This window comes from Penicillium waksmanii, assembly GCF_028829765.1.
Source record: "Penicillium waksmanii strain IBT 27052 chromosome Unknown utg000008l:1.0-5622682.0:1.0-5626561.0, whole genome shotgun sequence".
Classification (NCBI taxonomy): Eukaryota; Fungi; Ascomycota; class Eurotiomycetes; order Eurotiales; family Aspergillaceae; genus Penicillium; species Penicillium waksmanii.
Window position 1 is genome coordinate 381,466 of NW_026643254.1, and position 27,216 is coordinate 408,681.

At 47.8% G+C, this 27,216-nt stretch overlaps 7 protein-coding genes across 7 annotated transcripts; 5 read left to right on the forward strand and 2 right to left on the reverse strand.

Moving 5' to 3' along the window:
- Positions 1–216: 216 nt before the first annotated feature.
- Positions 217–565, reverse strand: N7481_008543 (uncharacterized protein; the record flags this gene model as incomplete). Its single annotated transcript, XM_057267762.1, has 2 exons — positions 217–344; positions 421–565. 2 exons carry the CDS (start codon positions 563–565, stop codon positions 217–219), a joined length of 273 nt encoding a protein of 90 aa, XP_057118439.1.
- A 2,078-nt stretch (positions 566–2,643) lies between these two features.
- On the forward strand, positions 2,644–3,144 carry N7481_008544 (uncharacterized protein; the record flags this gene model as incomplete). The annotated part of the gene is made up of 2 exons (XM_057267763.1): positions 2,644–2,739; positions 2,827–3,144. The coding sequence occupies 2 exons, from the start codon at positions 2,644–2,646 to the stop codon at positions 3,142–3,144; spliced, it is 414 nt and encodes a 137-aa protein (XP_057118440.1).
- An 11,760-nt stretch (positions 3,145–14,904) lies between these two features.
- Positions 14,905–15,387, forward strand: N7481_008545 (ankyrin repeat domain-containing protein; the record flags this gene model as incomplete). The annotated part of the gene is made up of 1 exon (XM_057267764.1): positions 14,905–15,387. The coding sequence occupies one exon, from the start codon at positions 14,905–14,907 to the stop codon at positions 15,385–15,387; it is 483 nt and encodes a 160-aa protein (XP_057118441.1).
- A 707-nt stretch (positions 15,388–16,094) lies between these two features.
- Positions 16,095–16,405, forward strand: N7481_008546 (uncharacterized protein; the record flags this gene model as incomplete). The annotated part of the gene is made up of 2 exons (XM_057267765.1): positions 16,095–16,160; positions 16,220–16,405. 2 exons carry the CDS (start codon positions 16,095–16,097, stop codon positions 16,403–16,405), a joined length of 252 nt encoding a protein of 83 aa, XP_057118442.1.
- A 617-nt stretch (positions 16,406–17,022) lies between these two features.
- N7481_008547 (uncharacterized protein) lies at positions 17,023–18,213 on the reverse strand (the record flags this gene model as incomplete). Its single annotated transcript, XM_057267766.1, has 5 exons — positions 17,023–17,142; positions 17,173–17,417; positions 17,472–17,571; positions 17,632–17,805; positions 17,878–18,213. 5 exons carry the CDS (start codon positions 18,211–18,213, stop codon positions 17,023–17,025), a joined length of 975 nt encoding a protein of 324 aa, XP_057118443.1.
- Positions 18,214–18,461: 248 nt separating this feature from the next.
- On the forward strand, positions 18,462–19,507 carry N7481_008548 (uncharacterized protein; the record flags this gene model as incomplete). Its single annotated transcript, XM_057267767.1, has 3 exons — positions 18,462–18,861; positions 18,924–19,231; positions 19,292–19,507. The coding sequence occupies 3 exons, from the start codon at positions 18,462–18,464 to the stop codon at positions 19,505–19,507; spliced, it is 924 nt and encodes a 307-aa protein (XP_057118444.1).
- Positions 19,508–19,640: 133 nt separating this feature from the next.
- Positions 19,641–21,491, forward strand: N7481_008549 (uncharacterized protein; the record flags this gene model as incomplete). Its single annotated transcript, XM_057267768.1, has 1 exon — positions 19,641–21,491. One exon carries the CDS (start codon positions 19,641–19,643, stop codon positions 21,489–21,491), a length of 1,851 nt encoding a protein of 616 aa, XP_057118445.1.
- Positions 21,492–27,216: the final 5,725 nt, after the last annotated feature.

Genomic DNA, 27,216 nt, shown 5'->3' on the forward strand with positions numbered 1-27,216 from the left:
CGAGAGTACTGGCTCCAGTCATTGAGAAAGCTGGTCAATCGCTGTCGAGACAATTCCAACTCTCGGTCCAAAAGAAGCAATCGAGACTGCTGCTCGTCATGGTGGAGTTCAAGTACATATGTATCTTTCATTGTTCAGATCCATGTTAGCCTCTCGCAATTTTTCTTTGTTCTTTTCGAGGCTCTCGCCATCGAGGTGCTTGGACACGCAGGACTCCTATAGGCGTCGATAGATACCCAAAATTCGCGCTTCTTGGAAGCCTAACTTTGGATCGTCCCGCTCAAGGTCTGCCAAGGCGCTCAGAACGCGCTGAAAAGGCTCGTTCACCAAGGTGACTCGCTCGTCTGTTATCTACAACGAGTGTGACATACGGTTGTCAGTCAGAATAGCCGACGCGATTGGGAAGACACAATTACTTACCACAAGGAATACTTGCCCGGGCTGGGGGACCAGGGTTGGTAGGATAGCCGCAGTCTGGCGTGCGATCCGAGGGAAACTCAGCTAACTTACTCTCTTCCGCGTCTTGCCCGATTTGAATGTCTTTTGTGATATCCATGTCAACCATGCAGAAAAGTAACTTTAAATTTCGCGGATGATCGGGGGAACTTTTTTCTGTCAATCTCTCTTTTATAGATTTATCATAGACAAGCGGAGAGGTAAATGGAATCGAATTCCCTAGTGGTGAACCAGGATCATATTCAAGGCAGTTGGTTCGTGCGTCGTTGTTAGTTCAGCGATGACAGTTCAGCGATGACAGTTCAACTTTGATGCCTCCAGAGGCCCATGATTCCGACGGTAAGTCAAAGATTGGTAAGATACCCAATTTGCCAAACCCTCAATCGGTGAAGTGATTGACCGATATTTCAGCAATTAGGTCTGTCACTCAACGAATAGTGCAGAAGCAACTGATTATCATACACACGGGCCTAACTTCATAAGATGTTGGTGGGAAAAAATACGATAGGCGCATGAGGGTGACAGTCATCATCGCACATGGACATATCTCCCAGATTTAGCCACAGGCCAAATATTTTGAAAGAACAAGCCAGTCTACGTCGGTCATTTACGCGCCGCTAGTTTGTCTCAATGAGACTATTCTTAACCAATCAAACAGTGGCCTCTTTGTTGGCCAAGAGACTAGCGCTGTTAGCGCTGGTACTTGAACTGTCTTGAGGCGTCTCCAGACTTTCTTTCACTTGAGCTAGATAGGTCCTGCCACGTCCAATAATTAAATTCGAAGATTTACATGGTCGGAATTTAACATGATGTTTCATTGCATTTGTTCTGGCTGCTGTAAACCATGATTAGAACATTGAACCTTTACCGAAGTCAGCTGCGGGCCTAAGAGCCTTCAGAGGCTTGGACCACAAATAAGTACGTGCCCCGGGGCTAAAAACATGGATATCCACTTCCCAGGCTCCCCGAAATTAACGATCGTCGGGGCTCTTACTTGTGAGGTGGATTACCTGGTCCTTGTAGCGTGCTCCACCACTCGATCGACTTTCGTGGTCGCGGAACACGATTTCTGGGATATGCCGACGACCCAAAAATTGTCTGTTTCCATCCTGATCCGTGTCACATGCATAGCTTGTAGTATCGCATGGTTTTTGTATTAATAAAAAAGTGGTAAAACGCGCAAGCATGACTGAAGCCTAGATTGAGGGCTATGTCTTCTAATGCGTGTGACTGCTTCGGTGTTCCTTCAATCACCAACGGCGCTTAGAGTCTCGTTGTCATTGCAGGAATACACACCCAGGAATCATGTGGCTCCCTTGTGACAGTGCTTTCCGTCGAATATTTGCACTTCAAGGCGATCAGAAATAAGACGAGGCGAACTTGAGATACATATACCTGACCTAGCCTTCTTCGAAGCAGGTTGTCGGTAGATCCCCGTTTACCCCGGTGTCAAATTTGGACTACTCAAGTTTAGAAACTGACTCCTGAGCCGATACTCGGCTGGGAACCTTTTATCCGTGCCAGGGTTGAGAAAAGCGCTAAGCTCAGGCGGTCGGCATGAACCATGGTTCCAGGGAGAGCGCCCCTCATTCAAAATGCGACCATAGAATATCGCCTAAATTATTGGATGTCTAAGATTTACCATGGTTCTCTTGCCAATACTAAAAATCAGTACGACTCGAATTTACTTGTGCCTTGAATGACGAGGCGGTACTTTGGGAGCATCGAGTGTTTTTTCATCATGCTGTGAGACTAAGAAGCTGATTTAGAAAACTCACCCTATGATCCGTCAAAGAGTTTGGTGGGATAGGGCGAAGTAGGTTACGCAAAAAAAGACCAAGCTCCAAAGGTCCGGAGACTAAATACATGTCATGAGGGCGGGTACGGAACACAGTGGGTGAAATCGTGATGGTAGCTCGTGGATAGGATTGCTTCGCTAGAATCCCCGGCTAGCTTCGTGTAGCTTGGCGGAATCAAAATAGAGATAGCGCCGTAGCATCCCGACAGGGCTTCAATGGCTAAGTGTGTTGGGGGCCAAAATTGTTCATTGGATTTAAAAAGTCAAAGTCACGCATATCATAAAGGCACAGCTTAGAGACCTATGCCTTGTGCTCTTTGAGAGGGAAATCGACAAGCATTCGCCTCCTTATACTCTCTCCACTTGTGTATACCCTCTAATTCGATACCATGCCAGCTTCAACCCTATCCAACCGGAAGTCAGATGACTCGGCTCGACCCGTGAAGAGGAGACGTCTCCGGGACGAGATCGACACTATACTTTCAGTGAGTCACCAGATATCCGTCCATTCGCCGTTCTAGAAGACTGACTGATCCTACTGGGAATCTGATGGCACGATTGAAGACCACCAGCTTTGCGACTATTTGATCGAAGCAACTACCGACTCGAACATAAGGCTGAGATCCGAGTTGGTAGAAACCCGGGAAAAGCTTGCAAAAGCTCAAGGAAAATATGATGATTTGGAATCGAGTCATTTGCAGTGTCCCTACTGGATACAAAGAAACGAATCTCTTGCTTTGACTTCGGACGATCGTTGCGAAAAGTTAGAGAAAGAAAATGAGAAACTCCAGAAGATGTGCGATGGGTTGAAGGCGGAAAATAGACGCCTCCGGAGACAAGGTAGCGTGGAAGACGTCGATAGTGAAGGGGAGGAAATGCACGATGTCTAGTCATTGCTTCAAGAAGGGGGTCTAAGTTAAATCAAGCAAGTCTCATTCTCCGTCTCACACGCGTCAGCGTTTGGAATGTTTAGCATTTTGTAAAAAGTAGTCACATGAGGTCAAGGTCTCAGACTTGTGCAGTACCACTTCTTGTAGACTTCCTCCAAGCTTTGTTCTCGAGGAACGATAACAACACTCATTCCTTTTGAATATCCGTTCGCATCCTATTTGATCCGGTCTTGAAAACGCATCCTCAAACGATGCAGGATCAGCGTCCTTCAAACGCGAGATTTTCAGCGATCCGGTGACATACAGCTTGTGTAGCGTCCCCAGGGACGGCCAAGAAGGTCGTCGCCTCCAAACGCATGTAAAACAGCCAAGCCTCCATTTAAACTGTAGCTGATGCTTTATTAGAATGTTCAGTGAAAGCGTTTCTCTAAGACTCAAGATTGGCACTTCCTTTCCTTCGTAAGAGGCTAAAGGCGATGACGGTGGCTTAGGCAAGCAGTGCATAGAGAGCGCACAGTTTGTGGAACGATAAGTGATATATAGCCGTTGTCCGGGAAGTCTTTGTCCGTTTCTCCCATAATGAATGGCGCCACCGAGGTTCTCTCGTCGAATTCGGCCTCATATCGTAGATGGTCACAACGCATCGAGCAATTCAAGTGTGTCTAGGAGATTTCTTTTGACTGTCGAGCTAGCTGGAGGAACTAGATCGGCGAAAAAATACCGATTAGCGCCGTTGCCTCTCATTTAATCTCTGAAGACGGGCTTTCGGTGATACAGTATTAACTTTATCTTGTGCCAATCGTGGGGCGAGAGAGATCCGGCCTGAATATGATGCGAGCGAAGATTCGTCTTCGTAAGCCAATTCATATTTTCGACAAGACAACATTCTCGGCCTCGGATCTCAGATTCAAATACTGACAGGTGGTTTTTGTCCTCTACGCAGGACTTGAATGAGTAAAATACCTGGATGAAACCCAGCTTTAACTCAATGTTTGGGTAAACGACGATGAGAGGGAACAGCCTGCCGTGGCTGCACTTGCACCATGCCTGACTTCAGGAGGATTTTCTGTAGAAAATCAAAAAGACGACAGAGAGTCTCTGCGCCATAGTTGTCGCCGACGCGAAGGCATAATTCGATGGCAGCACAATTCTTATCAAGCAGTCTATCTCTGTCTTGGGCTAATCGATGAACAGCGGCGTGGCGAATGCCGGCGATCGAATGGCGCAAGTTCTGAACAGTGGTGATATTTTCACGGTGTTGCTCAGACGAGATCTTTGATCGGTTTCTGGCTAAGAGTTGGAAGAACTTGTGCAGCTCCAATGCCTCGGGGCATGTCCAACCAACCGCCAAAGACTGTGGTAAAAGCCATTTTTGAACACATTGGAGGCGGAATGCTCGAGGTCGCGTTGCAGCGTTTGGAGGATCATATGTTGCGCTCGAAAATGGATAGGCATCTTATGCTGTCCTAGCATGGGAGACAAAATCTCTATAAACTCTACCGATCATAATTAGCGAAGGCACGCTAGTCTCTTCTTTTAGCTTACCCTTAGCTTTCAGTCCCCGGCTCTGTTTCAAAAAGAATTTCAAGGACCTTCGACAGTCAATTATGGAACTATTCCATTTCGAGAGAATCGCGAGGTGATTTACCGGTAGCTGATTGACCGTGGAGACCATGCATGCTGGACAGCGGCGGAGTCTCTATTGGGGCGCGACGAAATCATGTTCCGACGACGGAGTCGGCGTCGACATCTCTTCATCGATGGTACCTCGGCTGGCTTGTAGGTGTGGGCACACGAAGTATCCTGGTCGTTCTGTGCTGGCAAGTGAAATAAAGATTTGGGCGGCATGAGGCGTTGCAGTGGCTGCGACTTGCGGCGGAAAATATGTCGGCTAGGCTGAGGGAAACCATTCTTCTCTCACGGTGGCGAGGGCAAAAGGTTTGCAGACAGAAATTTCAGTGGGCGGGCAAGCGATCTGCCAAGGCGAGTCTCCCATGGAACGACTCTACATATTAGCTGCGTGAAAACCGTTTCACATCGTTGAGCAATGTTGAGACCAATGATTCGCAAATCGATTGGCCACGGTGCGAGCGAATACTGGCAGACTTTTCAAGCTACGATGATTAGGATGCCACGGCGAGTGGTCCATGGAATGCCACTTCGATCTACAACTCATACCAACTGCGTTAAAAGCCGTTTCATCATTGTCAACAACGTTGATGAGGCAAATGATTTGTCACGCATCGCATCGTGTCAACCACGGCTCCAGGTGGATCCAGCCACTCCGCCCGCTCTCCACTCCAAACTCTTGAAATTTCTTATTTCAACGTTGATAAACAGCCTCAACGGCCAGCGAAAATGCGACCGCCCGGTGCGAATGTCGAGTGGAAATCTCTGGGTCCGGCAAAATGTACGCAAGTGGTCGCTGCCGAAGGACGTATCCGAAATGACATAAAAGACGCTCTTTTCCCGTCGAAAAGAAAAGCAGGACTTTCCTCCTCACACTCCCGGGCAGTCGGGTTTTCTTCGCAGGATAAGCTCTGCGATATCAAGTGTGCTTCGCAGGATAAGCTCTGCGTTACCAAGTGTGCTTCGCAGGATAAGCTCTGCGATACCAAGAACTCTTCGCGGGAAACGCCCCGCGTCATCAAATTTGCCTCGCAGGGGGACGCTGCGTTACCAAGGGAGACCCGCAGGGAAGTGCTGCGTCAACAAATTCTCCCTCGCAGTGATGAGCCCTGCGATTGTAAGAGTGCGCTCCCTCATAGCCAATGAGCCCTGTGTTGTATAAATGCGCTCCGCGGGGACTACCGCGACATCAAGAGCCTCCGCAGGGGGACGCTGCGAAACCAAGGGAGACCCGCAGGAGACCGCTGCGATACCAAGTTCTCCGCAGGAGACCGCTGCGTCACCAAGTTCTCCGCAGGAGAGTGCTGCGTTAACAAGTTCTCCCTCACAGCCCATGAGCCCTGTGATTGTTGTATAAGTGTGCTCCCTCACAGCCAATGAGCCCTGTGTTGTATAAATGTGCTCCGCGGGGACTACCGCGACATCAAGAGCCTCCGCAGGGGGACGCTGCGAAACCAAGGGAGACCCGCAGGAGACCGCTGCGTCACCAAGTTCTCCGCAGGAGAGTGCTGCGTTAACAAGTTCTCCCTCACAGCCCATGAGCCCTGTGATTGTAAAAACGTGCTCCCTCACAGACGATGAGCCCTGTGCTGTAGAAACGTGCTCCCTCGCAGCAATGAGCCCTGCGTTGTAAACATGTGCTCCGCAGGGACGCCTGCGTTACCAAGAGCCTCCGCAGGAGAGCCGCTGCGACACCAAGTTCTCCCTCACAGCCCTGAGCCCTGTGATTGTATAATCTTGAGCTTCCATGCAGCCTTAAGCCCTGCGTTATCAAATTTGTGCTTGTTAGGCGACCCGTGGCGCCGCGGTCCTCGTCCTGATCCTCTGGCGATTGCAGGCACCTCTTCGTGGTGTCAGAGACTAGTATTCGAGGGTCCTCGAAGAAGCCAAGACCTGCTCCAAAGAATCGATAGAATCAAGAATCCAATAAGAAATGGTGTAAAATGACTTCCGTATCGTATTTATATGCCACCGTAATGGTAGCGCTCAACCATGCCCTGAGCTTCAAGAATAGACATACTCCTCCATGCAGTATGAATCAGAGTATCGAGTCATGGCTGATAGCGGGGTGGCCAATCTGGATAGCGGCTGTAATCTAAGGTAGTTCATTTGCGTGAATGTTTGTCTCTGCTGGCTGGCAGTGGCAGCAGGGTTTGCCTGGATGTATGGAGATGCGGAGTTTCGACGGTGAGTGGTTGGTGTGCTGGGGTGTTGATGGTGAGGGCATGTTGACGATGAAGACATGTTGACGGCGATTGACGGTGATTGACGGTGATGGATGGTGTGCTGATGGTGAGGGCCAAAGGTGAGTGAGGGTTGAGAGTGAGAGCTGGTGATAACGGGGCAGTGGGTCCCTCTGTTGATGTGCAGTGCGGGTGACTCCCGGGCGGTGAAGTGGCGGCCAAAGGTAAGCACCCATCCCCGTCATAGTGGGGATCTATGTTCCTCACGAATGCAAAAGTTGATAAAAAGTGTGAAATGATGATATCTACATACTGGATTCGATATGATAGTAAATAATTTGGTCGCTTTTCTGTATGGCATTCTCTCGATTCGAGCTTCATCGCGTGCTCTCTGGCCATATTCTGTACAATATCTGAAATGGTGTTGCCGTATGCTGATTCAATACCAATATATATATTCCCAACCCAATCCTATTAGGTACATTATCGGCGGTAAAATCGGCAAGGAACTATTAGCGTACCAGCGATAGAAAGACTCATTCTTCTAAGTATACTTCATTTATCATTTGGACTCGGCCTGACCGAATGAAGGACACTTCTGGAGCTCGAAACGCTGATCTTGCCGGATGTGTGCCCAGAAGAACGCGGGGTGTCATTACTTGGAATGTGGTGGCTATAATGAAGCAAAAGCGTCGCCTGCAGCCTTTCTCGCTGCGTGGTCTAGTGGAATTTCTTATTTGCTCTCTGTAGCGGCACGGGTTCGATTTCCGCAGGGTGCATCAATTGAAATTGAGTCAGAGCGACGGAACTTGCTCATGCGGCCCACCCGAAATCGCAGCCACTTTGTGTTTCCGATTCGTTTTCCGAGCATTCGCTCTACGGACCCGATTGACCTTCCCGCCAAAGTCAGCTACCGGCGGTATGAAATTGAGTATGAAATTGATGGTCATCGAGGATCTGCCGCACCAGACTCATCTACGGGGGGCCAAGGCTGGGTGCACTGGAGCGTCGCGTAGAACACCCGTCACGCCCACTCTGAGAGTACCACCAGCGGCTACGTTCGAAGTCAACAAGCACGTCTTCTCCACTAATATCACAAACTGAACTGGCATCTTTCGAATATCAATTGGGCCATTGTGACCGTCTCGGCAATCGACTGGCTGTACTTGCAAGACAGCTTCTGCTGGCGAGTCCGTGCCCCTCGGCGGTGGCATGAAGGGGGCATTCGGTCGGCTTGCGGCTGCATTGAGCATAGCATTAGCCTCTAGCGACTTTACTATGGTTAGTTGACTACCGAATTATTCTGATGAGAAGGTACTTACCAGGATCAATCATGAAAGAAGCCATGGTGGCGGCTTTCAATGACCGTCTGCATCAGATCACATGCAAGGCAATTTGCCGCTGGATTTTTCAATCTAGCACTGATTATCAGCAGCTGGCGCAGGATGTCGCTCGCAACTTACCTCGTTCGCGGCCTAGATGAGGTCCCCAGCTGGCTATAGTGCACTTTCTCGATCGGACTCGTCAGAACGGCTGAACTAGGGCTGTCTTTCACTGCCTCTCTATGTTAATATGATTTCTGGTGACCGAGGGTGGGATAGACTTGCCGTGATTCAGCCTGGAATCAGTATAGGCATTCCAGGGACGAGGTAGCGGGCTCAATTCGACCACGCGTGGAGGGCCTGGGATCACATCATTTCACGGGGAATGGATGTAGGCGTACATGCCAATGCACGATTCTGGGCAAATATTCAACCATGCCAGGGCAAAGTACCACCAGAAAAGAGATTCATGGTATTTTGTTTGCGACAAATTCGACCAGACCTGAAAATGACTGCTCTCGCGGCGAGGGATCTGTAATAGCTATAAGCCACGGCTTATCTTATCGCTTGCTCAGCTCAAATCAGGGGTTGAAATAACTGGCCTTTAGACTATCGCTAATAGCTCGTTTCAATTCGCTGATTGATGCTCCCCGGGGAAATAGTTGTCCTTTTCTGTGGTCGTCGATTCTCGGCTTCTCTTCGTTGTCGCGGATGCTCCGATGGCTCGCTTGGTCCACAGTGAGGCCGCATCATGGCCACTGACAAACCTTCGTATCGTATTTGGGGAAGGGGGGCTCATAGCCGTCATAACATGTTGAGTTACTCATACATTGACTGTCAGTCTTTTTTTCGGACAGGGTGATGTAGAAGAGACGAATGAAAACCTTTGGAAATTTTACCATATGGCTAATCAGAGGGCATCAGGCCTTCCTGATTTGGGCTTGATTAAGTGCCCGTGTCAATCATTTCTTCGGAAACAAGAAAGACGCAAGCGTAGTGAGATTAAATGGCTTGGCCCATCGGGTTGTTGCAGCTGATTTAGTTTCGAGGAAGATGGGGGAACATAGCTCGGCCAGGTCGAGTGTAAGATTGAAGCTTGCCCTATGACGAGAAAGAATCATCAGCGGTATTTCCTGAAGAACGGAGAGTACCGAACGGCCAGCGTTCATTTTGAGATCAAAGTGCAGTACCGGGCGTTGAGAATGGATAGGGGAAAAGCCCAAGCGTGACTTACAAGACATTGAGTGACTTGCGATAGAAAGTTTGCCATCCTACAAAGAGGGCCGTCAGCATACGATATCTGCTATTAATTTTGCCGTATTTTTGGACTTACGTTGTCGGTTATTGCTGTTCACTGTAGGGGATTTTAAAAAGTATGACATCTATTTATCATCAATCATTAGTAGGTAGCTTGTGAAGGCAGCTTGGAACTCACTGTGCCCGCAGTTTGGACCACTCCAGATCCTGAAACATTTGTTCAATAAACTCTCAGAGTTTTGCAGAGGCGGGGCTATATTGGGTATCCTCCGCGTTAGCATGATTTCAAATGATTGGGCAGCCACACTCACTGTTCGAAGACTTGACTATCGAGAAAGGTTAGGCTATTGTGATGTAAGAGGTTAGCTCATTTCATTGCATGAATCGGAGGTCAATCCATACCAAATAGTAGCCGTGGAGACGAATCATACTTGACACTCTTTGTTCCAGAATCACAAAGGAATCTTTGTGAACGACTGCTAAGCTGGCCAAGGACCGAGTATTTATAGTTATTCAGCAATGCATTCACTCTGCGTCAATGAGATCATCATTTTGAATTGCGAGGGCTCAAACGCGAACTTCTCTTCAATAATGACTGACTCAACATTTCATCATTGGCTTAATGCAATTTTCAGAGAAATTGAAATTTGCGCCTAGTGATCCAGACAGAAAATATAAAACGTTTCTGGCTGTCGGCATTGTTTAAACAGTCATGAGGATCCCGCTGATAAAAACCGATGACAGTCATCAACATTCACCACCGTCTGTCCGCCCCTTATTGCGACGGGCAAGGTGACGAGATCATGCGATTTCATCTCACTCACCGGCGATGAGCCCGTTACTCCACGCAACAGCAACTCACCAAAGTCAGGCAGACCGCAATGTTGTTTGTTGCCTACCTCGCATATCGGCGAAGATGCATGGCACCTACACAACATCAAGAAGATACAAGCTATGTTACGGCGCGGGACTGACTCGCACAGCCCCATCTCACAACAGAGTCTCCTGTTTAGTGAGTCAGATTATAGGTTAACAACAAGTCTGTAGAAAAAACCTTTGCGATCAGTCTCATCTTGCGTCTGGCAATACCCACATCAATCTCCTGGGAACGAAGCGGAGGTGGGTGGGTACTCGGAAAATATAAGCCAATTAGTGCCATCGATGGCCCACATGCTCACAAGTCGTCTTTGAAATAATTGGCTCATAATTGGCCTTGGCTCCCAGGAGCTCATAGCTAAATTTAGACCAATCATTTCTACGGAGGCTTTATGGACAATCTGGATTAATCATGGCACCTATTGGCTCGTCATTCCTCTGCTCTATTAGTGGTATCCAATTATAGCATTCTACTCGACGACCCACAGACTCCTGGGAGCCCGACCCTACCATCATACCTACCGTAATTGGATAGCCAGTCAGCAATACCCACATCGAATTCCCGGGAGCTGAGTGCACATGTGATCTGGAGCCAAATTGATTGTAAATCAACTCGATTGTCTGTATAGAAATTTCTGAGCTAATTCAGATGCTACGGCCTGCTTCCTGATCTGTGAATCCTCATCCCACAAGATAAGTATTCCCTTGTTCCCCCATCTGATCGTAATTTACCAATCTTCTTCTCTTACGCTTCTAAGAATTTTCTCGATTGACAGATGGCTTCATCACAAGAGCCATGGAACTACTGTTGTGGTCGACCGTGGTATTGTAATCATCTAAAGCTACATCCATCCCCCGTGTCAAGCTATGGACAGTGAATGGAACCAAGCGGGCTGGCATTGTAGGATCGCAGCTCTCCATGGATTGCCTTTTACCGGGCTGCTTGTTATATAATCATTCTTTTACGGTGTAAATCTAGCCTACCTGAAAAAGCCGCAACCTAGCTTTACAGCCATTTCACCACCTTTTTCATTTACGAACCCTTTTCATTGGATCCAATGATATGATTGATTCATCATTGACAATTTGAATTTCTTCATCTTTCGGAATGACTTAGTTTGATTCAATCAAGGTACATAAAGCCACCTATTGCGCTTTACGTGATATTCTGGCTTTATATCGCCTGCATGGTCAAAATTATGAGCTGTATCTAATCTGTGTCAGCTGTCCCATAATGTAAGCTTAAATGGTAGAAAATCACCTCAAGTGCAATGTCCCGTTTTCTTGAAATCATGCCAAAGATAGCGACTCCTAGCAATATAACACCCATATTTGATAAATGGGTCAAGATAACATGCAGCTTCTTCCGGCCCTGCGTGACACCTTTTACTAACCATAGGCACCATGCCATTTCACTGAGATGATCCAAGAAAATTAAGAAGGGAGTGATGGAATGAATGTCATCGCGCATGAATGTCCCAATGAATGTAATTATTATTTTCAGGGCCGTAGACGTCAAAGCATATATTCTGAATACGACACGCGTCGATCGATTTATGAAAGGATTGTTGAGCTGCTGAAAACCGATGCGGAGAAACTGAGCCAGTATTAGCATAAAAATGGCTTTTTTAACGGATATGACGAACATTTTGCATAGAAGGAATTGTTGAAAGTATTCCAAGAAGAATTTGAATCCATATCGATTTCTTGTCGCTCCAGAAAATCCCTGCCAATACAGCGGACAGGAGAAAGGATAAGACGTATAGTGCCAAGTCCATCTTATATAATGGCCAATTATCTTCGAACACCCACACAAGAAGTGACTTGGCAATCAAGACAGATAGAAGCATTCTGATCAGCAGTGCTTGGAGGGATGATTCGGAAACCATGACAAACGAATCGGAATAGATGTGTGCCGGTGAGAAGGGGACGTCGATGGCGACATAAAGATCATTTAATAAAGCAACGCTTCATTGAACGCCAGTAGAGCCTTAGGATAACCCAGGAAGCGAACCGTCATTCTTTGCGAGTAGAATGTCTGCCTCGCCATCATATTTGAGCTCGCGCAAGGAACTATTCACACTAAGTTCCTAGGAACTCTGCTAAAAATGTGCCAGGGAATGGCATAAAGTATACACGATTTGCGCAGGGTACAGTCCCACATGGCTCATCAGTGCTTTCCTTGACAAGAAAATGCTAATTCTCTTCTGTTTCCTCGCGCTAAGTCTTGTGTCTAAGATCAGCCTGTGGTTCCCTACTTTTGGCTGTTAATGCTTCGAAAACACAAACCGCGTCTACAGATACGTTAGCCCTTGACAGCTATATTCCCGGGAGCAGACCGCTTGATCTGCGGAATCAATATCTTCTAGGAACTACAATGATCCATATTAGTATGACATGAGCTCTGAGTAAGCTAAAAAACTGTAGGAAACCAATTATGGGAGCTTATGCATACAAATATGTGGATAATAATCAAATATTTTCGAGATCAAAGCTGCTTGCAACATAGTCTCGCTATAAATACTGCCCTCCGTATCCTTGTGATGGAATCAATCATCTCATAAAAGCGCAACGAGCTCTCTCCTCTTCACATCTTCACATTGCCAGAATTGAGGCCCCAAAGTAGCGAAGTAATATCATCCTTTTCGAAAACATGGAGCATCTCCCACATATCATTCGTCAGTCATTACCCCATATACAAGCATAAGTACGACCAAAGGTAGCTGACCCGTCTGATTTTATCAGTGCGCCAGGGAGCTTCTTGTCTAGTTGGTCCATTCCCATGCTGCAAGTCTCTAGATATCGCTCAACTCCCCCAGTGGGCACAAACCGTCCTTTCATTTGCTATCATACAAGGAAAATTGTCAACCGTCCGAAGGCTACTCCGTCGACATGATATTGATATCAATGGTCGAAGTCCGAGAGCCCCACCTCCAATCCTGACAGCACTCGAATATCAACAATACGAGATCTTGAGGGTCCTTATGAAAGATCCGGGACTCAATATCAACGTTCAAGATAAGCGAGGATACACCGCACTTCATCTGGCTGTCATATACGACGACCCGGCTGCAATAGACATCCTCTTGGGTCACAAACATATCGACGTCAACCATCTCGATTTTGCGGGGAATAGCGCACTTCTTATAGCTGCCATGGCATGTGACGGCCTGGAACCCGTGAGGAATGATATCATAGATCTTCTACTCTTGAATTGCAAAACTCTGGTGAATCAGCGAGACCAGAGAGGCCGCTCGGTACTGTGGCATGCAGCAAATACTGGCAACAAAAGACTGATCCTTCAACTGGCGCAGCTACCAGATCTGGAGCCTGAGATTCCAGGCAATGATGGTGTGTCTTCTCTGGACCAAGTAAAAAAAGGGGAAAGAACGAGATACTTGCGCTTCTGCAGGGCCTTGCTGCACGTGCTGGCTGCGGGGGGGGGGGGGGGATATCCAAGCATGGCATGCGATGGCCCGATAATCGCAAATTTGAAATGTATTGATAAAAGGCTAGTCGTTCAAGCCAACAAAAAAACATTTCGGGATTCCTTTTCTGAACAACGTACCTTGGGAGGCTTTGCAAACAAAGGGTGTGCTCTCGGGGGTGATCTGTTTTCGAAATCTTCCATGTGTGCGTAGAGCCTATACATGCTGTATCTCCTCGTATACCTTGAGCTCTTACCACTGAAAGTCTTCATCGATTGGTAGGTCAGGGGAAGCCAGAGGCTAGGTCGCGAATCTATTTCGTAAAGTTCGCGTTGAGAGCTTGAACTTACTCTCCCAGCGATTATTCCCGTGGCTCATTAATTTCATCAAGTTAAGACGTAAAAGTGTAGCAATCGAAATTCCGCTTCTGAAGTAATTACTGTAGGCGTCGGCACTGGGTGTCGTTGCGTTGACCTAGCGTGTCTCAAGGCGAGACATATGGGAATAAGATTTCCGTTGACACCGACGAGCTCACGGCCATGCTGGAAGTATATCTTGGCTGATAATTGCGCGGGTCCCAGAATTCTCCTTATATGGCCTGCTATTGAATTTCGCCATTGATATTCGCTGCCCTCTACATTATGTGTTTCTAACCTAATTATCACCCCGGGAGTCAACCATGCGACACCCAATTTTTGTGAGGCAATGTGATTTCCACGTTAGTCAATGTCATTTTTCCATAATTAATTCTACCCCGGGAAGCTTTATTAGTCGCCGACAAGATTCTGCGGCAAAGATGTCTTAGAGTACAGGTTGTTCAACTAAATCGTGTATCTAACCATTCCTGACCAGACATTTTTCTGACCAGGCATTATTTCAGGAACGCAGAAATTTGATAGGCACGAAAAGAGTGGAAGGTAAATACTGGAGTTCATATCCTAGAAGCTATTTAGTCAAGGCCTATAATTGCCCGATCCCAGCTTGGGTGCCATTTGGAATATCATTCTTGACGTCAGTGTCGACACCATACAATATAATCAAGTTCACATGGCTTCGCAAACTACCATGAGCATCATTGATAAGGAGTTTGAGCGCCTGAAGAATATGCGGGAGAACCGTTTGAACAAAGACATCATGAATTACCTCGATCAAACACACAAAGAGATCCAACTCAGGGGCATATGTAACCCCAGAGGCCCGCATAAGAAGTCTCTCGTTCATTTCGCCGCGATGGGAGATTGTACCTCTCTACTTCAAAGTCTGCTGGACGCCGGTGCTCCCGTTGACGATCGTGATCAGAATAAAAGAACATCCCTCTCTTGGGCCGCAGAGTATGGTTCTCTCGGCGCGGCCAAAATTCTGCTGAAGAACGGTGCAAAGGTTAATTCTCTGGATGATATGTACAGCTCGCCGCTTTCATGGTTGATCCATGCTGGTAGTCCTCAATACAAGGGTCTCGAAGCTACCAGATCATACCTCAAAGAGAACGGGGCCACTACGAAGGGTGCAAAGCGCGCATGGATACTTAATAAATTGCGACTCCTCTGAGAACGAGGATGAGGCTGTGCTTGTCGTATATCAAAAACTTATGTTTATTATGGAAGAAGGTGAAATTTAAGAGAAGAACTGGGATTCGTCTTGCAAGTGCCTCATGGCCATCAAATAGAGCGTTATTTACTGCGCAATGAATATTGCCGTGCTACATATCCGTGTCCAGATCACGGGTGCATCCTGCACTGATCCAGCTCTCCCATCGCCTTCTTGTACTCATGATACAAGGTCCGTGAATAATTGCGCAGACGTTCGAGTTCAGAAATGAGATTCTGTTGACGATTTTCAAGTAGCGATACATGCTCCTCGATTTGGCAAAATAGATGATAGAAGCGTGTTCTTGCTTAATGCCCCCTTGGATATTCAAGGAAAGCTATTCAGAATTAGTAGGAAATTTTTGACTGTGCACATCAGACTCACGGTAGCGCCAGAAACGGAGATCAGAGGCGAGGGCCGTGGATGACACGTATCTGTTGGGGGTCATTTCGCAACCAGTGAGATTGTTGACGGGTATGAAACCGTGCTTCTGGTTGCGAGTGGTTTCGGGATCGCCGCAACAATTCCGTATCTGAAAAAGATGATACCTGGTTATAATACCTGCACACTTCATGTCCGTCGGCTGCATTTGGTATGGCAGATAGAATCAATTGGTGAGAAGACCCTTCCGTTTCCAGTCAGCCAGCAGCAGCACTAACAAATTAGAAATGGTCAGCGCAGCTGAGGACCTGCTCAACCCCCTCCTGGAGGACGATTTTATAGATAAAGGCTATGTAAGTCACCGGCTTCAAAATGGAAACTTTGTTTAATATTGACAGAAATCCGTATACAGATTCTCAGCATTTCAATCTACGTCGAAAGAGGGCTTGCTCATGATAAGACGCCAATAGGAAAACATGAAAGAGCCTGCTTTTACCAAGGTGTACCCGATTATGACAACATAGTCTCGCTCGAGGCATTGGGGGACCAGATCGAGAGGCTACCGAACATTCGCGATGAGCAAGGCCGGACCTTGTGATGGGTAAGTGATCCTACTGTAGCCTGGCTCTATTCTCTCGTTTACTTAGCTCTTTCTAGTTTCAGCAGCAGGTAGTATCAGAGACCAGATCTGAAAGACCGTCAAGGGCTTTTTGCATCATGGGGTGAGGCTTTCGGAGCTGGAATATCAGCCGGAGTTATTAAATGACAGGGAGTTCGCATAGACCTAACGCAATAAGTAGCCCCGAGCATTTGATGCTAGTTGGAGTTGCCTTCCATGCACTTGAAAGCGTAGTAAAAGTGTGATATTTGGGCAATTGGAATGCGATATACGACGGATAAATTTGCCGATTTGATCTCCGAATCTCCCGGATCAGCCAATTTAAATGAGCTACTTGGTCAATTATGAATTGACTGGGGCCAGGCATTACACTGAAAACAGCGGCTAGATCTTGATTAATGATGCAATTAATGCAACTCTTTTCTATCAAAATCAAAACGCGTATTATTTAATAGCAGACAGAACAAAAGCTTGAACAATGAGGAACAGGAAGATCGTCGATTACCGTACCATGCATTGAATTTTTTTCATCGGTCATATTACTGCTGCTGTGCCTGGCAAAGTAGGAGTGCCCGTATGGGAATTTGACTTCTGCTTTAATCGTTCTTCATGGGCCCTGGCGTGTACGAGTAGAATGTACGAGCGGAGATCAACGCAAACCATGCAAGTCCGATGAGATTCCCTGGGCGGCATGGAATTTCCGTCAACAGTCGTTGCTAGATATTATTAGTACCGTTTGAAAGCACCGTTATGGAAAAAGTCCGAGGGAAACAAAGCTCTTTCAGTTCCTCAAAAGAGCTTGCCGAATTCGTCGCGCAGAGAAATTCGATCGCAGCCGGGCAGCTTCTCCAGCGGTCGAGATTATCAATTCCTATTGCCCCATCTTCTTTGACATATTTCTGCATCAATTCCATCATGATTCTCGAAACTGGTGCCAAGTCACTGGCTTGAATTGTGCCCTGTTGCCGGATAACACAGCAATCGATCCGTGCTGCCGTGCCTCGTTAGGTAGGGTTGTCTGCAGGTAGAAATGGAATAAACTTACCGATTTTGACCTGCCCATTGAGATTCACAATGACGCTAGAACAATTCAGGGATGTGTGATGGAAGTTGTTCGCCACGAGATATAACAGCCCGTCAATGAACTGGGCCCAGTCAGTCATTTTGTCAGGTGGCAGACAAGTGGAAAGAAATGAGGAACAAACCTGAGACATTATGGCTGCCAGCTCCTGCTCGTCTGGGAAGGCTTTAAAAACGACGATATGATCCAGAACGAGAGGGCCGAAATCCCCCAGTGTGTACAGAAGCTCGGGAGTGCGGAAACACTCCCGAATGGAGGCCAGGTTCTCATGGCGCATAGAGCGGAGAATCCGCAGTATCTAGTCAGCGTCCTCAATCGGATACTGGCGCACCGCCCAGACACCGCGGTCTCCAGAAGATCGAACGCATACCGCGACGGGGCCAGCTAGGTCACAATCGTAGTACTTTCTGAAAGTACCCCAAGGAGATTCGTCTCGGACTGTCAGGCCCGAACCAATAATGCTCTGCCACTGCATAGTCTTCTGGCGAGGCGGGCTTAGTGGCATCAATCGAGTTTTCTTGCCGGTGTACTCCGAAGTTAAGGAAGTGATGGACCTCTTTCCAGGTGCGGGTCCTAGATGGAGAGGTTGTGGACCGGGCTCGAGGTCAGTTACCGGTGATACTTCTGCTCGGGTTTGCGGCTGGGGAAGCAATGCAACTTGAGCGGCCTGGATTCTTGTCACTCTTTTTTCGCCGAGTTTTCGCATTATGGAAGGAATTTGGCCAAAGCGTTGAAAGCAGAAAGATGAGCATGAAACGCAAAGAGAGAATCTGGTCAGTTTAAATGGGCTTTTCGTACGGGTGGAACACTAGGGTGTTGGATCAAATCCTCACCGGCAAAGAAACGCGGTGCCAACGTTGAGCCACCACAACAAGGGAGTCCAGATATATTTATAAAGGCATTCACGCCCGATAAAACCAAGCCAATATTGAGCCCCATCTTTATCCTGACACCATGACTCGACATGTCTTCACCGAGCAAGAGGTGCGACTCGCAGCAGAACGACGACTCAAATACATTGGTGCTGCTAAAGTCAGCATCCGCCAAATCCAATTTGAACCTCCCTTACCACGGGACTTGGACCCCAAAAATTTGGATCGGCTACGGAATATCTTTCGTAAGAATCGTTGTCGCCGCCTCGATGTCCACAACCATGTGCCCGCGACCGTGTCTCGGCATGACCTCGCGGATGCATTGCAGAAGGCGAACGTTCCCCAGGAATCATTGCTGACAACCGAAGGCCGCCATATCCCCCGGCTAGAATTTCGGACGGGGCAACTTAGGGGTCTCCATGGTCGTCATCGCGTACAAGCTGGCGTCGCGGTACTCCCCCCCGGCGGATCGCTGGTGGACGGTTGATCTCTACACAGACGGTACGTGACGGACCCTTACCTTCCGCCAGATCGATATTGACAGTCCCACAAGACATTGGTGAAGAACTGAGAGCCGCGTTGGTGGAAGAATATTCCAATCAGAAGAAGCCGACCGACGGGGAGGTCTATCGCAAGATCAGACAGTATGAAGGCGAGGGTAACGAAGCTTTCCGAGAGCGATGGTTCGTGAGACTATCGCCCAGCAATCAAGACCGTTTAGATCAACTCGACAATAAGACGAATCGTCGTCTCCGGCATGCAATTGACCGATTGCTAACGATTCCTGGACTTTGGCCAGGCGGAATGAGAATCAGCCTGCTTCATCGATTAATCGCCTCGGGCTGCATTGAGGTGAGTTTCAGGCTCAAGCTGCTGTCTTTCGCTGGCTAACCACAACTCTTCATTTCTCAGGAGATAGCAACCTATTTTGACCACATCTTCGACTTCTGGTCTTCTCTGGTCGGATCGGATCGGCGTCTGATGAAGAAAATCGATCGGGATACAGTTCACACCCTGCAGTTACTGGCACCAGGTAAATCACGCACTGATGAAATGACGGCGTGCGGGATGGTTCTCAGTGGCCATGTGTTTGCCGAGTTCAGTGCTGACGAGCGAAGCGCGGTATAGGCCAGAATGAAAGATTTTGATGGTCTCATTCCGTCCTTGTACACTTTCTTTGAGGATTTCAAGTACCTGGAGAGTTGCGCTCACTGTCTGAAGCGGCTCTTGGGCCCATCCCCCCCGATCTGTGAGAGAAGCCATGAGCTCGATGTTTGACCCAGACTCGGAGTCCGAGGAAGATCACCGAGAGAAAGGGAAGTGTATCATTCAGACCTCGGAGTCAACTTTCCGACGCCTGCGTGCGACCGAGGCAGAATGCCTTCAGACCGGATACCAACAGGTATGGCTCTATGCCATGCGATATTATCCTCTGATGCCCCCGGACCCCAAGAACACTGATGATCTGTTGGCCAAACCGACTCGCGCTAAGCCGGACCCGCGCGCGATCTACGACATGGCCCATCTTGCTCATCAGCTCGGGTTTCGATCCCCAGAAATTGATGGGCTGCTGAACAGTTCTCCGGATCACCAAATTGCACGATCGGCCCTTCTCCAGGCCCGAAAGTCAGGGCGATATCGATACAATGACCAGCAGTTTGATGTTCTGGTGCGCCGAATTGTAGATTGTTTTACTGAAGCTGTACCCGATCAGCCTGGTCCCTCGCGAGATCTTTTGGCAGACAGTACCGTCAAGGCGCACGCTCGATCTGGGGTACCACAGACCCGTACCCATGTGCAAGATGCCCCATTTTTATTTTTAGATAGATTGCATGCTGATGTCGATGTCGCCGACACCATCACTAGCTTTTTTGTTCGCCGTTGTGTCTTTTTCGCATTTTTGGGAAAGCCGCCAACGGCTGATCCCATCAATAACAGAAGATGTGGCAATTTGAATGCAGATCAAAGGTTGGAAGGGGTAGTGGAATCGCCCTTGTTTGTTGAAAAGGACGGTGTGCCGGGTGCGCCGGGCTTGGATACGTCTGGACGGCACATGGACACATCCGGCAGGTCATCTCTTCTCCGAAGGAGCAACACTACAACACGCCAGCTAGTTTCCTGCGAGACTGACACTTCAGAAATTGCACCCGAGCCTATGGACTTGGATTTTCTGGAGCCAACTCTAGACCAGGACAGCTTTGATCAAAGAAGTCCATTGGATGGAGATCACTCTACTCCCAGAGGGTCACTGAGCGAATCCGTGCTGGAAATGGTCCCTTCTCATCACGCGTCTGGAGCCAATGCAGAGCTTGGGGATGCTAGAAGTGAATGTACTCAGATCTCGTTGGAAACAGTCTCGATGGAATGGAGTCAGGGCGAGCGAGCAACAGGAGAGGAACCCAACCCCGACACTGGATCTGTCCTTGGAATTGCTGCTCAGGCATCTATCGATCCTGCAGCACAGCGACGATCTTCTTCAGAAACGATAATATTGTCAGAAGAACGCCGTCCCTCCAGGTCTGAAGAACTAGAAGCTTTTCTCGGTGGCCTGAGGAGGGCCCAAGTGGAGCAAGAGGAGTTGGAAAAAAGGATGGAGAGCGACCGGCTCAATGAAGAGCTCAATCTGCTCTATCATAATCAAGCTTTACCGAGAGACTTGCTTCAATTAGGTCAAACTCAGAATTTGTCACTGCCGACCTCTGCTAACCAGCAATCGGAAGCAACATACAGAGAGACCGGGCACATCGCAACAAAACCTGTCGACCCCAATTGTCAAACGTCTACACAACCGCTTATCGAAATCAAGTTCTGGTCACTCGAGCGAGGTCAGTGGAATCAATCAGACTGTCTCCTCGTAGACCGGTTGGATCCCTCACCTATGGAGCGACTCGCACGGAAGTACTCATGCAAAGGATATACACTCTACGATGTGAACCTCAAGAGCCTTCGTCCAGCCCATTGTTACCGCGCAGCAACAGCGGATGATACCAATGCGATATTCTTGATTTCCACACATGAAGAGAAGAATATTGTGGCCACGGACGGATTAAAGAAGGAGGAAAAACTGATGTCCATGTCCGCTCGCGTTGTGGGACGTGCAGGTGAGCGATGAACCAATTTGCCCGGCAGTGCGCGGTACAACCAGGATCTTCATGTGAATCATTGGTTCCTAAGACTTTCTTCTTGGGGAGCTGATGAGGACAAGAATCTTCTTTTGAGAGGGCCGTGTTTCTAGAACACGTCTCCCAGAAGGCCCTTGTTCTTGTGAAGCGCTGCCAATTGAGAGAACCTCGAATGAGCATAAAAATCTAGACGTACCTTCGCAATGCAGCCACCTTTGTAGAGAAGATTACTTGTAAGCATTTGTGCAACTTTGGCACACCTTAATTGCTGGCCTGGCAGGCGGAGATGAACCGGCAAAAGGGATCAACGGGAAAGGATTGCACCATAAGTGCTTGCGTGTTTCTTTCAGAGATCCGTGATATTTTAAAAATTGCTATTAGTAGATTCAACCGGCACTCAAAAATGCAGAATCTATCCATGCTATCCTGCCTGCTGAGTGAAAACTAGCGTTATTTGCAGTGCCTCTAGAATATGATGTTTTATGCAAACCAACACCTTCACAATAGCTTGTTGGACAGGAATTGATGATACTGGAAGCAGGAAAATGAAACATCTCAACAACATGATATCAAAATAGGTTGGTGGACAAGTGCACATACCGATTTATGCATACGATATTGGGTGTCAGATATTCATCACCGAAATGATCAATTGTCATCGTTGATCACAAGTTTTTCTGGTGACACAGTATATGAAAAAGTTTTTGCCACTGTTGGCACCGTTTAATCAGTCGTGGCAATGCCGCAGAAAAGTTTCGATCACGCGATTCGACATTCACCACCAACCTTTAGCTGGGTACCATTCCTCTGCGAGAAGGTCTGGCTAAATTTTTCAAAGGTAGCTGTTGATGTTTGAATATTGGGACAGAGCTGTTGAGCAACATGAAAAGAATGCGGTCGCATTGGAAAAACACCTAATATGATTCATTACCGAGGAGAAACTGGTGTAGCTATGGGCAGCAGCACGAATTTGACCGTGCAGTATGCAGCAGGTCAAAATTTGAGGGTCAATTTCCTTGGCTTTTCCCTCAGTCACCGATGATTGCTGCAACTGTGCAAGTTATGAGGCAGTTCACGGTTCTATAGATAAACCAAAACCATCGTCACCAAGAGAGCTGTTATCGTGACAAAAAAAAACCAGCCCTTGTCATCCTTACCCACTCTTTCTGCGAACACGATTGAAAGCACAATATCATAATCAACTACTGATCTCTTCTAGAGACGACGCAATCTATATATAAATACGTCAACCTTGCTCTTAGCGTCTGCCAACATACTTTGTTTCCGGTATGGAATGAAGCTGGGCTCATCTTTGTAATTGAATGCAAAAAGACGCACCAGCTCACCTTGACTTGATTGCGAAGAGTGCTCCTAGTAGGTGTGTTTATTGATGCCCAGCTACTTCACATTATGCTAACGGAGAAGATGCCCTGAGTAGAAGTTCTGCATTTACTGTCCCCCAAAATTCAGGCGACAAGCCCATCTCTCTTTCTCGCTATTCCTGGATCTCATTCTCATACAGCTCAGATCAAGGAATTCAGAATATACCACCGTTCGCCATTGTATCAGGTCGCAGACGCGCTGAAAAGCATCTATATGGAAACACTGGAGACCATCAATCCATTCACATTGGCACCATGGGAGGAACGCGTGCGGAGCGATAGTCATGCTGTACCGGAGACACAGACCGAAGCGGGCGGAGTTATGAGAATCGCGGTCAGCAGTTCGGCGCGGAATATGGTAGGATTTGGCGTGGCGATTGAGAAGCAGCCACCTCGATATCAAAAACCGAGGCTGAAAACTTTCTCCATCACACTGGGTGCAAGAACCAAGCAGAACCCATACTGCCGAATTGGTGGCAATGGCATACGCACTGGGTACACTACAGGGACTGAAACGGTGCAGGGTCACGCTGCTCACGAGCAACAAAGCGGCGGCACTCACGCTGAAGAATCCTCGACAACAGTCGGGCCAGGAACATATCTGCCAGATATACAAGTTGATCCAAAGACTACGGAGACACGAAAACCGGATGGACATCCGCTGGGTCCTAACCAACGGTTGGGCCTGGCGAAAGACCAGGCCGGGGCTGCAACGCACGAGGACACTACCCACAAGCACAGGTCCCCCGAATGAAGTTGACCACCCTGAACATTGTACGATCCCAAGTCGCAGCCAATCAATGCTTGCCGGAGAACGTAGGCAGACATTCCAAACGGGTAGATGCAGTCCTCCCTGGGAAACATACCCGGAAGCTGTACGATCGATTATCGTGGAAAGAAGCGAGCGCGCTGGCCCAGCTCCGGACTGGCATGGCGAGACTCAATGTATATCTCTATCGATTTAACGTTGCAGAGATGGATCAATGCGCATGTGGACAAGCCAGAGAGACCGTGGAGCACTTCCTCTTTCGATGTCGGCGGTGGACCACACACCGAACGGAAATGCTGCAATGTACCCATACTCACCGAGGCAACATATCTTCTTTCCTAGGTGGAAAATGGCCTTTAGATGACCAGAACTGGAAGCCTAATTTGGAAGCAGTGTGAGCCACAATACGGTTTGCAATCGCCACGGGCCGACTCGACGCCGCTTAACCGTGTCAACTCCTATACGATGATTCCAGCATCAGCAAGACCACAGCCGCGGCTTCCACGGAGACCGAGTCCGTGACAAGCATAATCACCGCCTCTGCAACAAAGGCCGCCACAGCCGTCTCATCTGAAGTAGTTGAATTCTCGCAAATAGCTTTGCTTTACATTCTAGAAAAGGCGGGCTCGTTTGACTCCGCCGTCAGTACGAAGGAAAACATCCAGTCATATCTTGTCGGCTACTACAGCAGCGCGACCCACCCATCATTGCAGGTGCTAGGCAGTTATGACCTGGACTTTAAGAACAAAACCATTACGTTACCAAACGGGACCATGATTGGAGGATGAATTGAAGTTAGGGTTTGTGTACCGAAGGAGATTAAGGAGAGAAAAGAAACGATATATAAGAAGACAAATGATGTATCTTATAATGAGTGGCTTTTAGGTGTGTTTTAAAGGGTTGACCAATAACAAAGATCCGGAGAAAACTTATTCCTTTCTTCCTTTTACTCTTATCTCTTCATTACAACTATCGATATTCAAAGGGATCACGTCGTTTTTCCCTTCAAATCTCTCATATATAAGCGTACTTCAATAGGCCATTTCTGGTTCAAACCGAAGTAAGATGTAAAATTGGGTAAATGAGAATGCAATCAAATATCGAGTTTACAGAGAAGTTAGATGTGTCGTGATATGAGGCTGGTGCAGATCAGGAACCAAGCCGAACCACCGGAATTAATCCCGAGATATTTATACGAAGAACCAGGTTGATTTCTAATCAACTTGCCCTTCTCATTGTATATATAGCCTAATGTTTCCCTCTGAACAATCACAATTTATACCTCTGAACTACAACAGACAGGAATTGTCGGAGTAAATAAAACCATTGGCTTTACTACGAGCTGAATCGATCTTCTCTCTACTATAGTATAGGCGAAGCTACTACGTTACCCTAATTGTGATCTCATACCGACATTCTCTAGTCCATGAATTTCTTCGCTCACCGCTTTGATTTTAGACAAAAGAAATGTAATGGTGCAAGAGTGGGTGTATCAGCGCGCAATACTTGAAAACTACGCAGATCCTTGACAGCTGAACGCATCGCTTGCGAGATCGAAGGATGCGGCAAAGCAATGCAAAATCACCGAATGATTTTTTCGCGATCTGTTAGTCTCCTTTTCTGCACACACCTGCCTGAGGCCGGTTCAACCTTCCCCTCCTTGTGGGATCTCGCACCAGGACAAAATGTTTTCAAGCAAGCGAGTCATTATTTGTACGAGCGAGACAACAGGGTAAAATATTAGTCCTGCGCTGAACCATGCCAGACGAGTACAGAAATCTTCGGGGTTTCGGGGATCTGCATTGCTGGATCGCCACATTGTGCAGAGCATATTGCGGATTCTTCAACAAACTATTTTGGAACGGGTTCGGCGCTATTGCAGCCACCTGTCTATGCTTCCGCAATAGAGGATAGCGGTGGCAATTTCAGCTAGACTGTTGGATCCCCTGTACAGATGGTACTGTCCTGTCACCCTGATACGCACTACTCATGCATTAGGGATAGACCAGTACCTATAGTACTGGATTATGACCCACAGAACTCCATAACATAAGACTACCATACTATGCTACAAGACGAAGTATATATTGTATAATTGGTTTTGTTTATGTATCGGAACAATGGATCATTTATAACTAATCAGATCTTTCGTCAGCTTAATTAGTCAGCAGACCACACAAGTTGCTGTGTGGCAGATTAGAGAATACCTGACAAGTACATATACGTGACCCACACCATTGGTACATGATTACGTGTTCAGAGATTATGCCACTGTCACGTGCTTCTCTGATACACTTTTCGTGTCGTCGCCATCAGTCTGCAGGTTGTCGAATCTCAATAAGTGCAGGTGGGTCCAATGAACCGATGGTCCGTTCATGTAGTGGAGTTCGTATGCATTTCCATATCATCAACACGATGGTCAAGACTGCTCAGTAGCATTCACAAGATGGTTGACAGTAGACCTGCGACTGAGTTATCGACCCTGAGGGTCGGACGCAGACGTATACGACCCTCAGGGTCCTCACGTGACTGGCCTTCGCTCAAAAAGTCACGTTTTTATCGATTTGAGGTGTTAAATAGCTTAGTCACTCAGCCTAATTAGTTAAGTAAAGCGTGTCCCAAATAGGTAACGTGTGGCTTTTGAGGGTCTATGAGGGTCGATGCGGATAACCCTCAAGGGACCCTCAGAGGGTCAGGGTCAGGGTTAGTGTTAGTGTTGGAATATCCCGGCTGGCGAGATAATAATGAGGGCGGGTGAGTGCCAGGTCTAGTTGACTAAAAAATCAGTGGCGTCGATCCTGTGCGACAGCAGCAGGCCTTGCCGGCAATTCAAAACGCGAGGAGCAGAATTAAATCGTTCACGTGACATACCATGCCATAGGCCTATGCAAAATACATATATTCTGCCCTCAACTCACCAAGCAGAGGACGTGCAGTTGGTGTAACATCTTGCTTAGTAGGGCCAATGTGGAATTCGTCTACCAAAGGTAGACGTCTGTGAAAGACTGACAGAGCGATCGTAGTCAAGACAATTGTACTGTACGGAAGTCGAGCAGACTTTCTGATGATAGTTGCGATCCCAGCTTGCAGGATCTTCCTTGAGATCCCCGATCGCAGCGGGGGTTGAGTTTCATGCATAGCGGGTCTGCTCCACACAAAGTCGCTGGGTGAGATTCGAAGAACTGCTGTCACCGAAACCCCCCCCGCCTTGGCCCTGCTACCGCAAATTAAATGACTGGTCACCAGAGTCCGGGTATCAGACCCCGCCGATCTGGGACTAGCAAAATTCGAAGAACCACAAGAGCTGAGCCAACTCCGAATTACTGCCACACTCGGCCGGAACTCTTTAATGGCGGTGAGACTCCTGCGTCGAACTCGAGTTTACTTACGGAAATGTTCTCTAGATTACTGAAAATCTGTTCGGTGCAAGCGGACCGAAGGACGACGCCCAGTGAAGACTTTACGTTTCGATAAATTCAGGATTCGGCCCCACTTTCTCGACCCTGATCTGTGATCATTTCCAGTGGAAATATCCCTTGTTGTGTGCCTTCCATATTTCCAAAT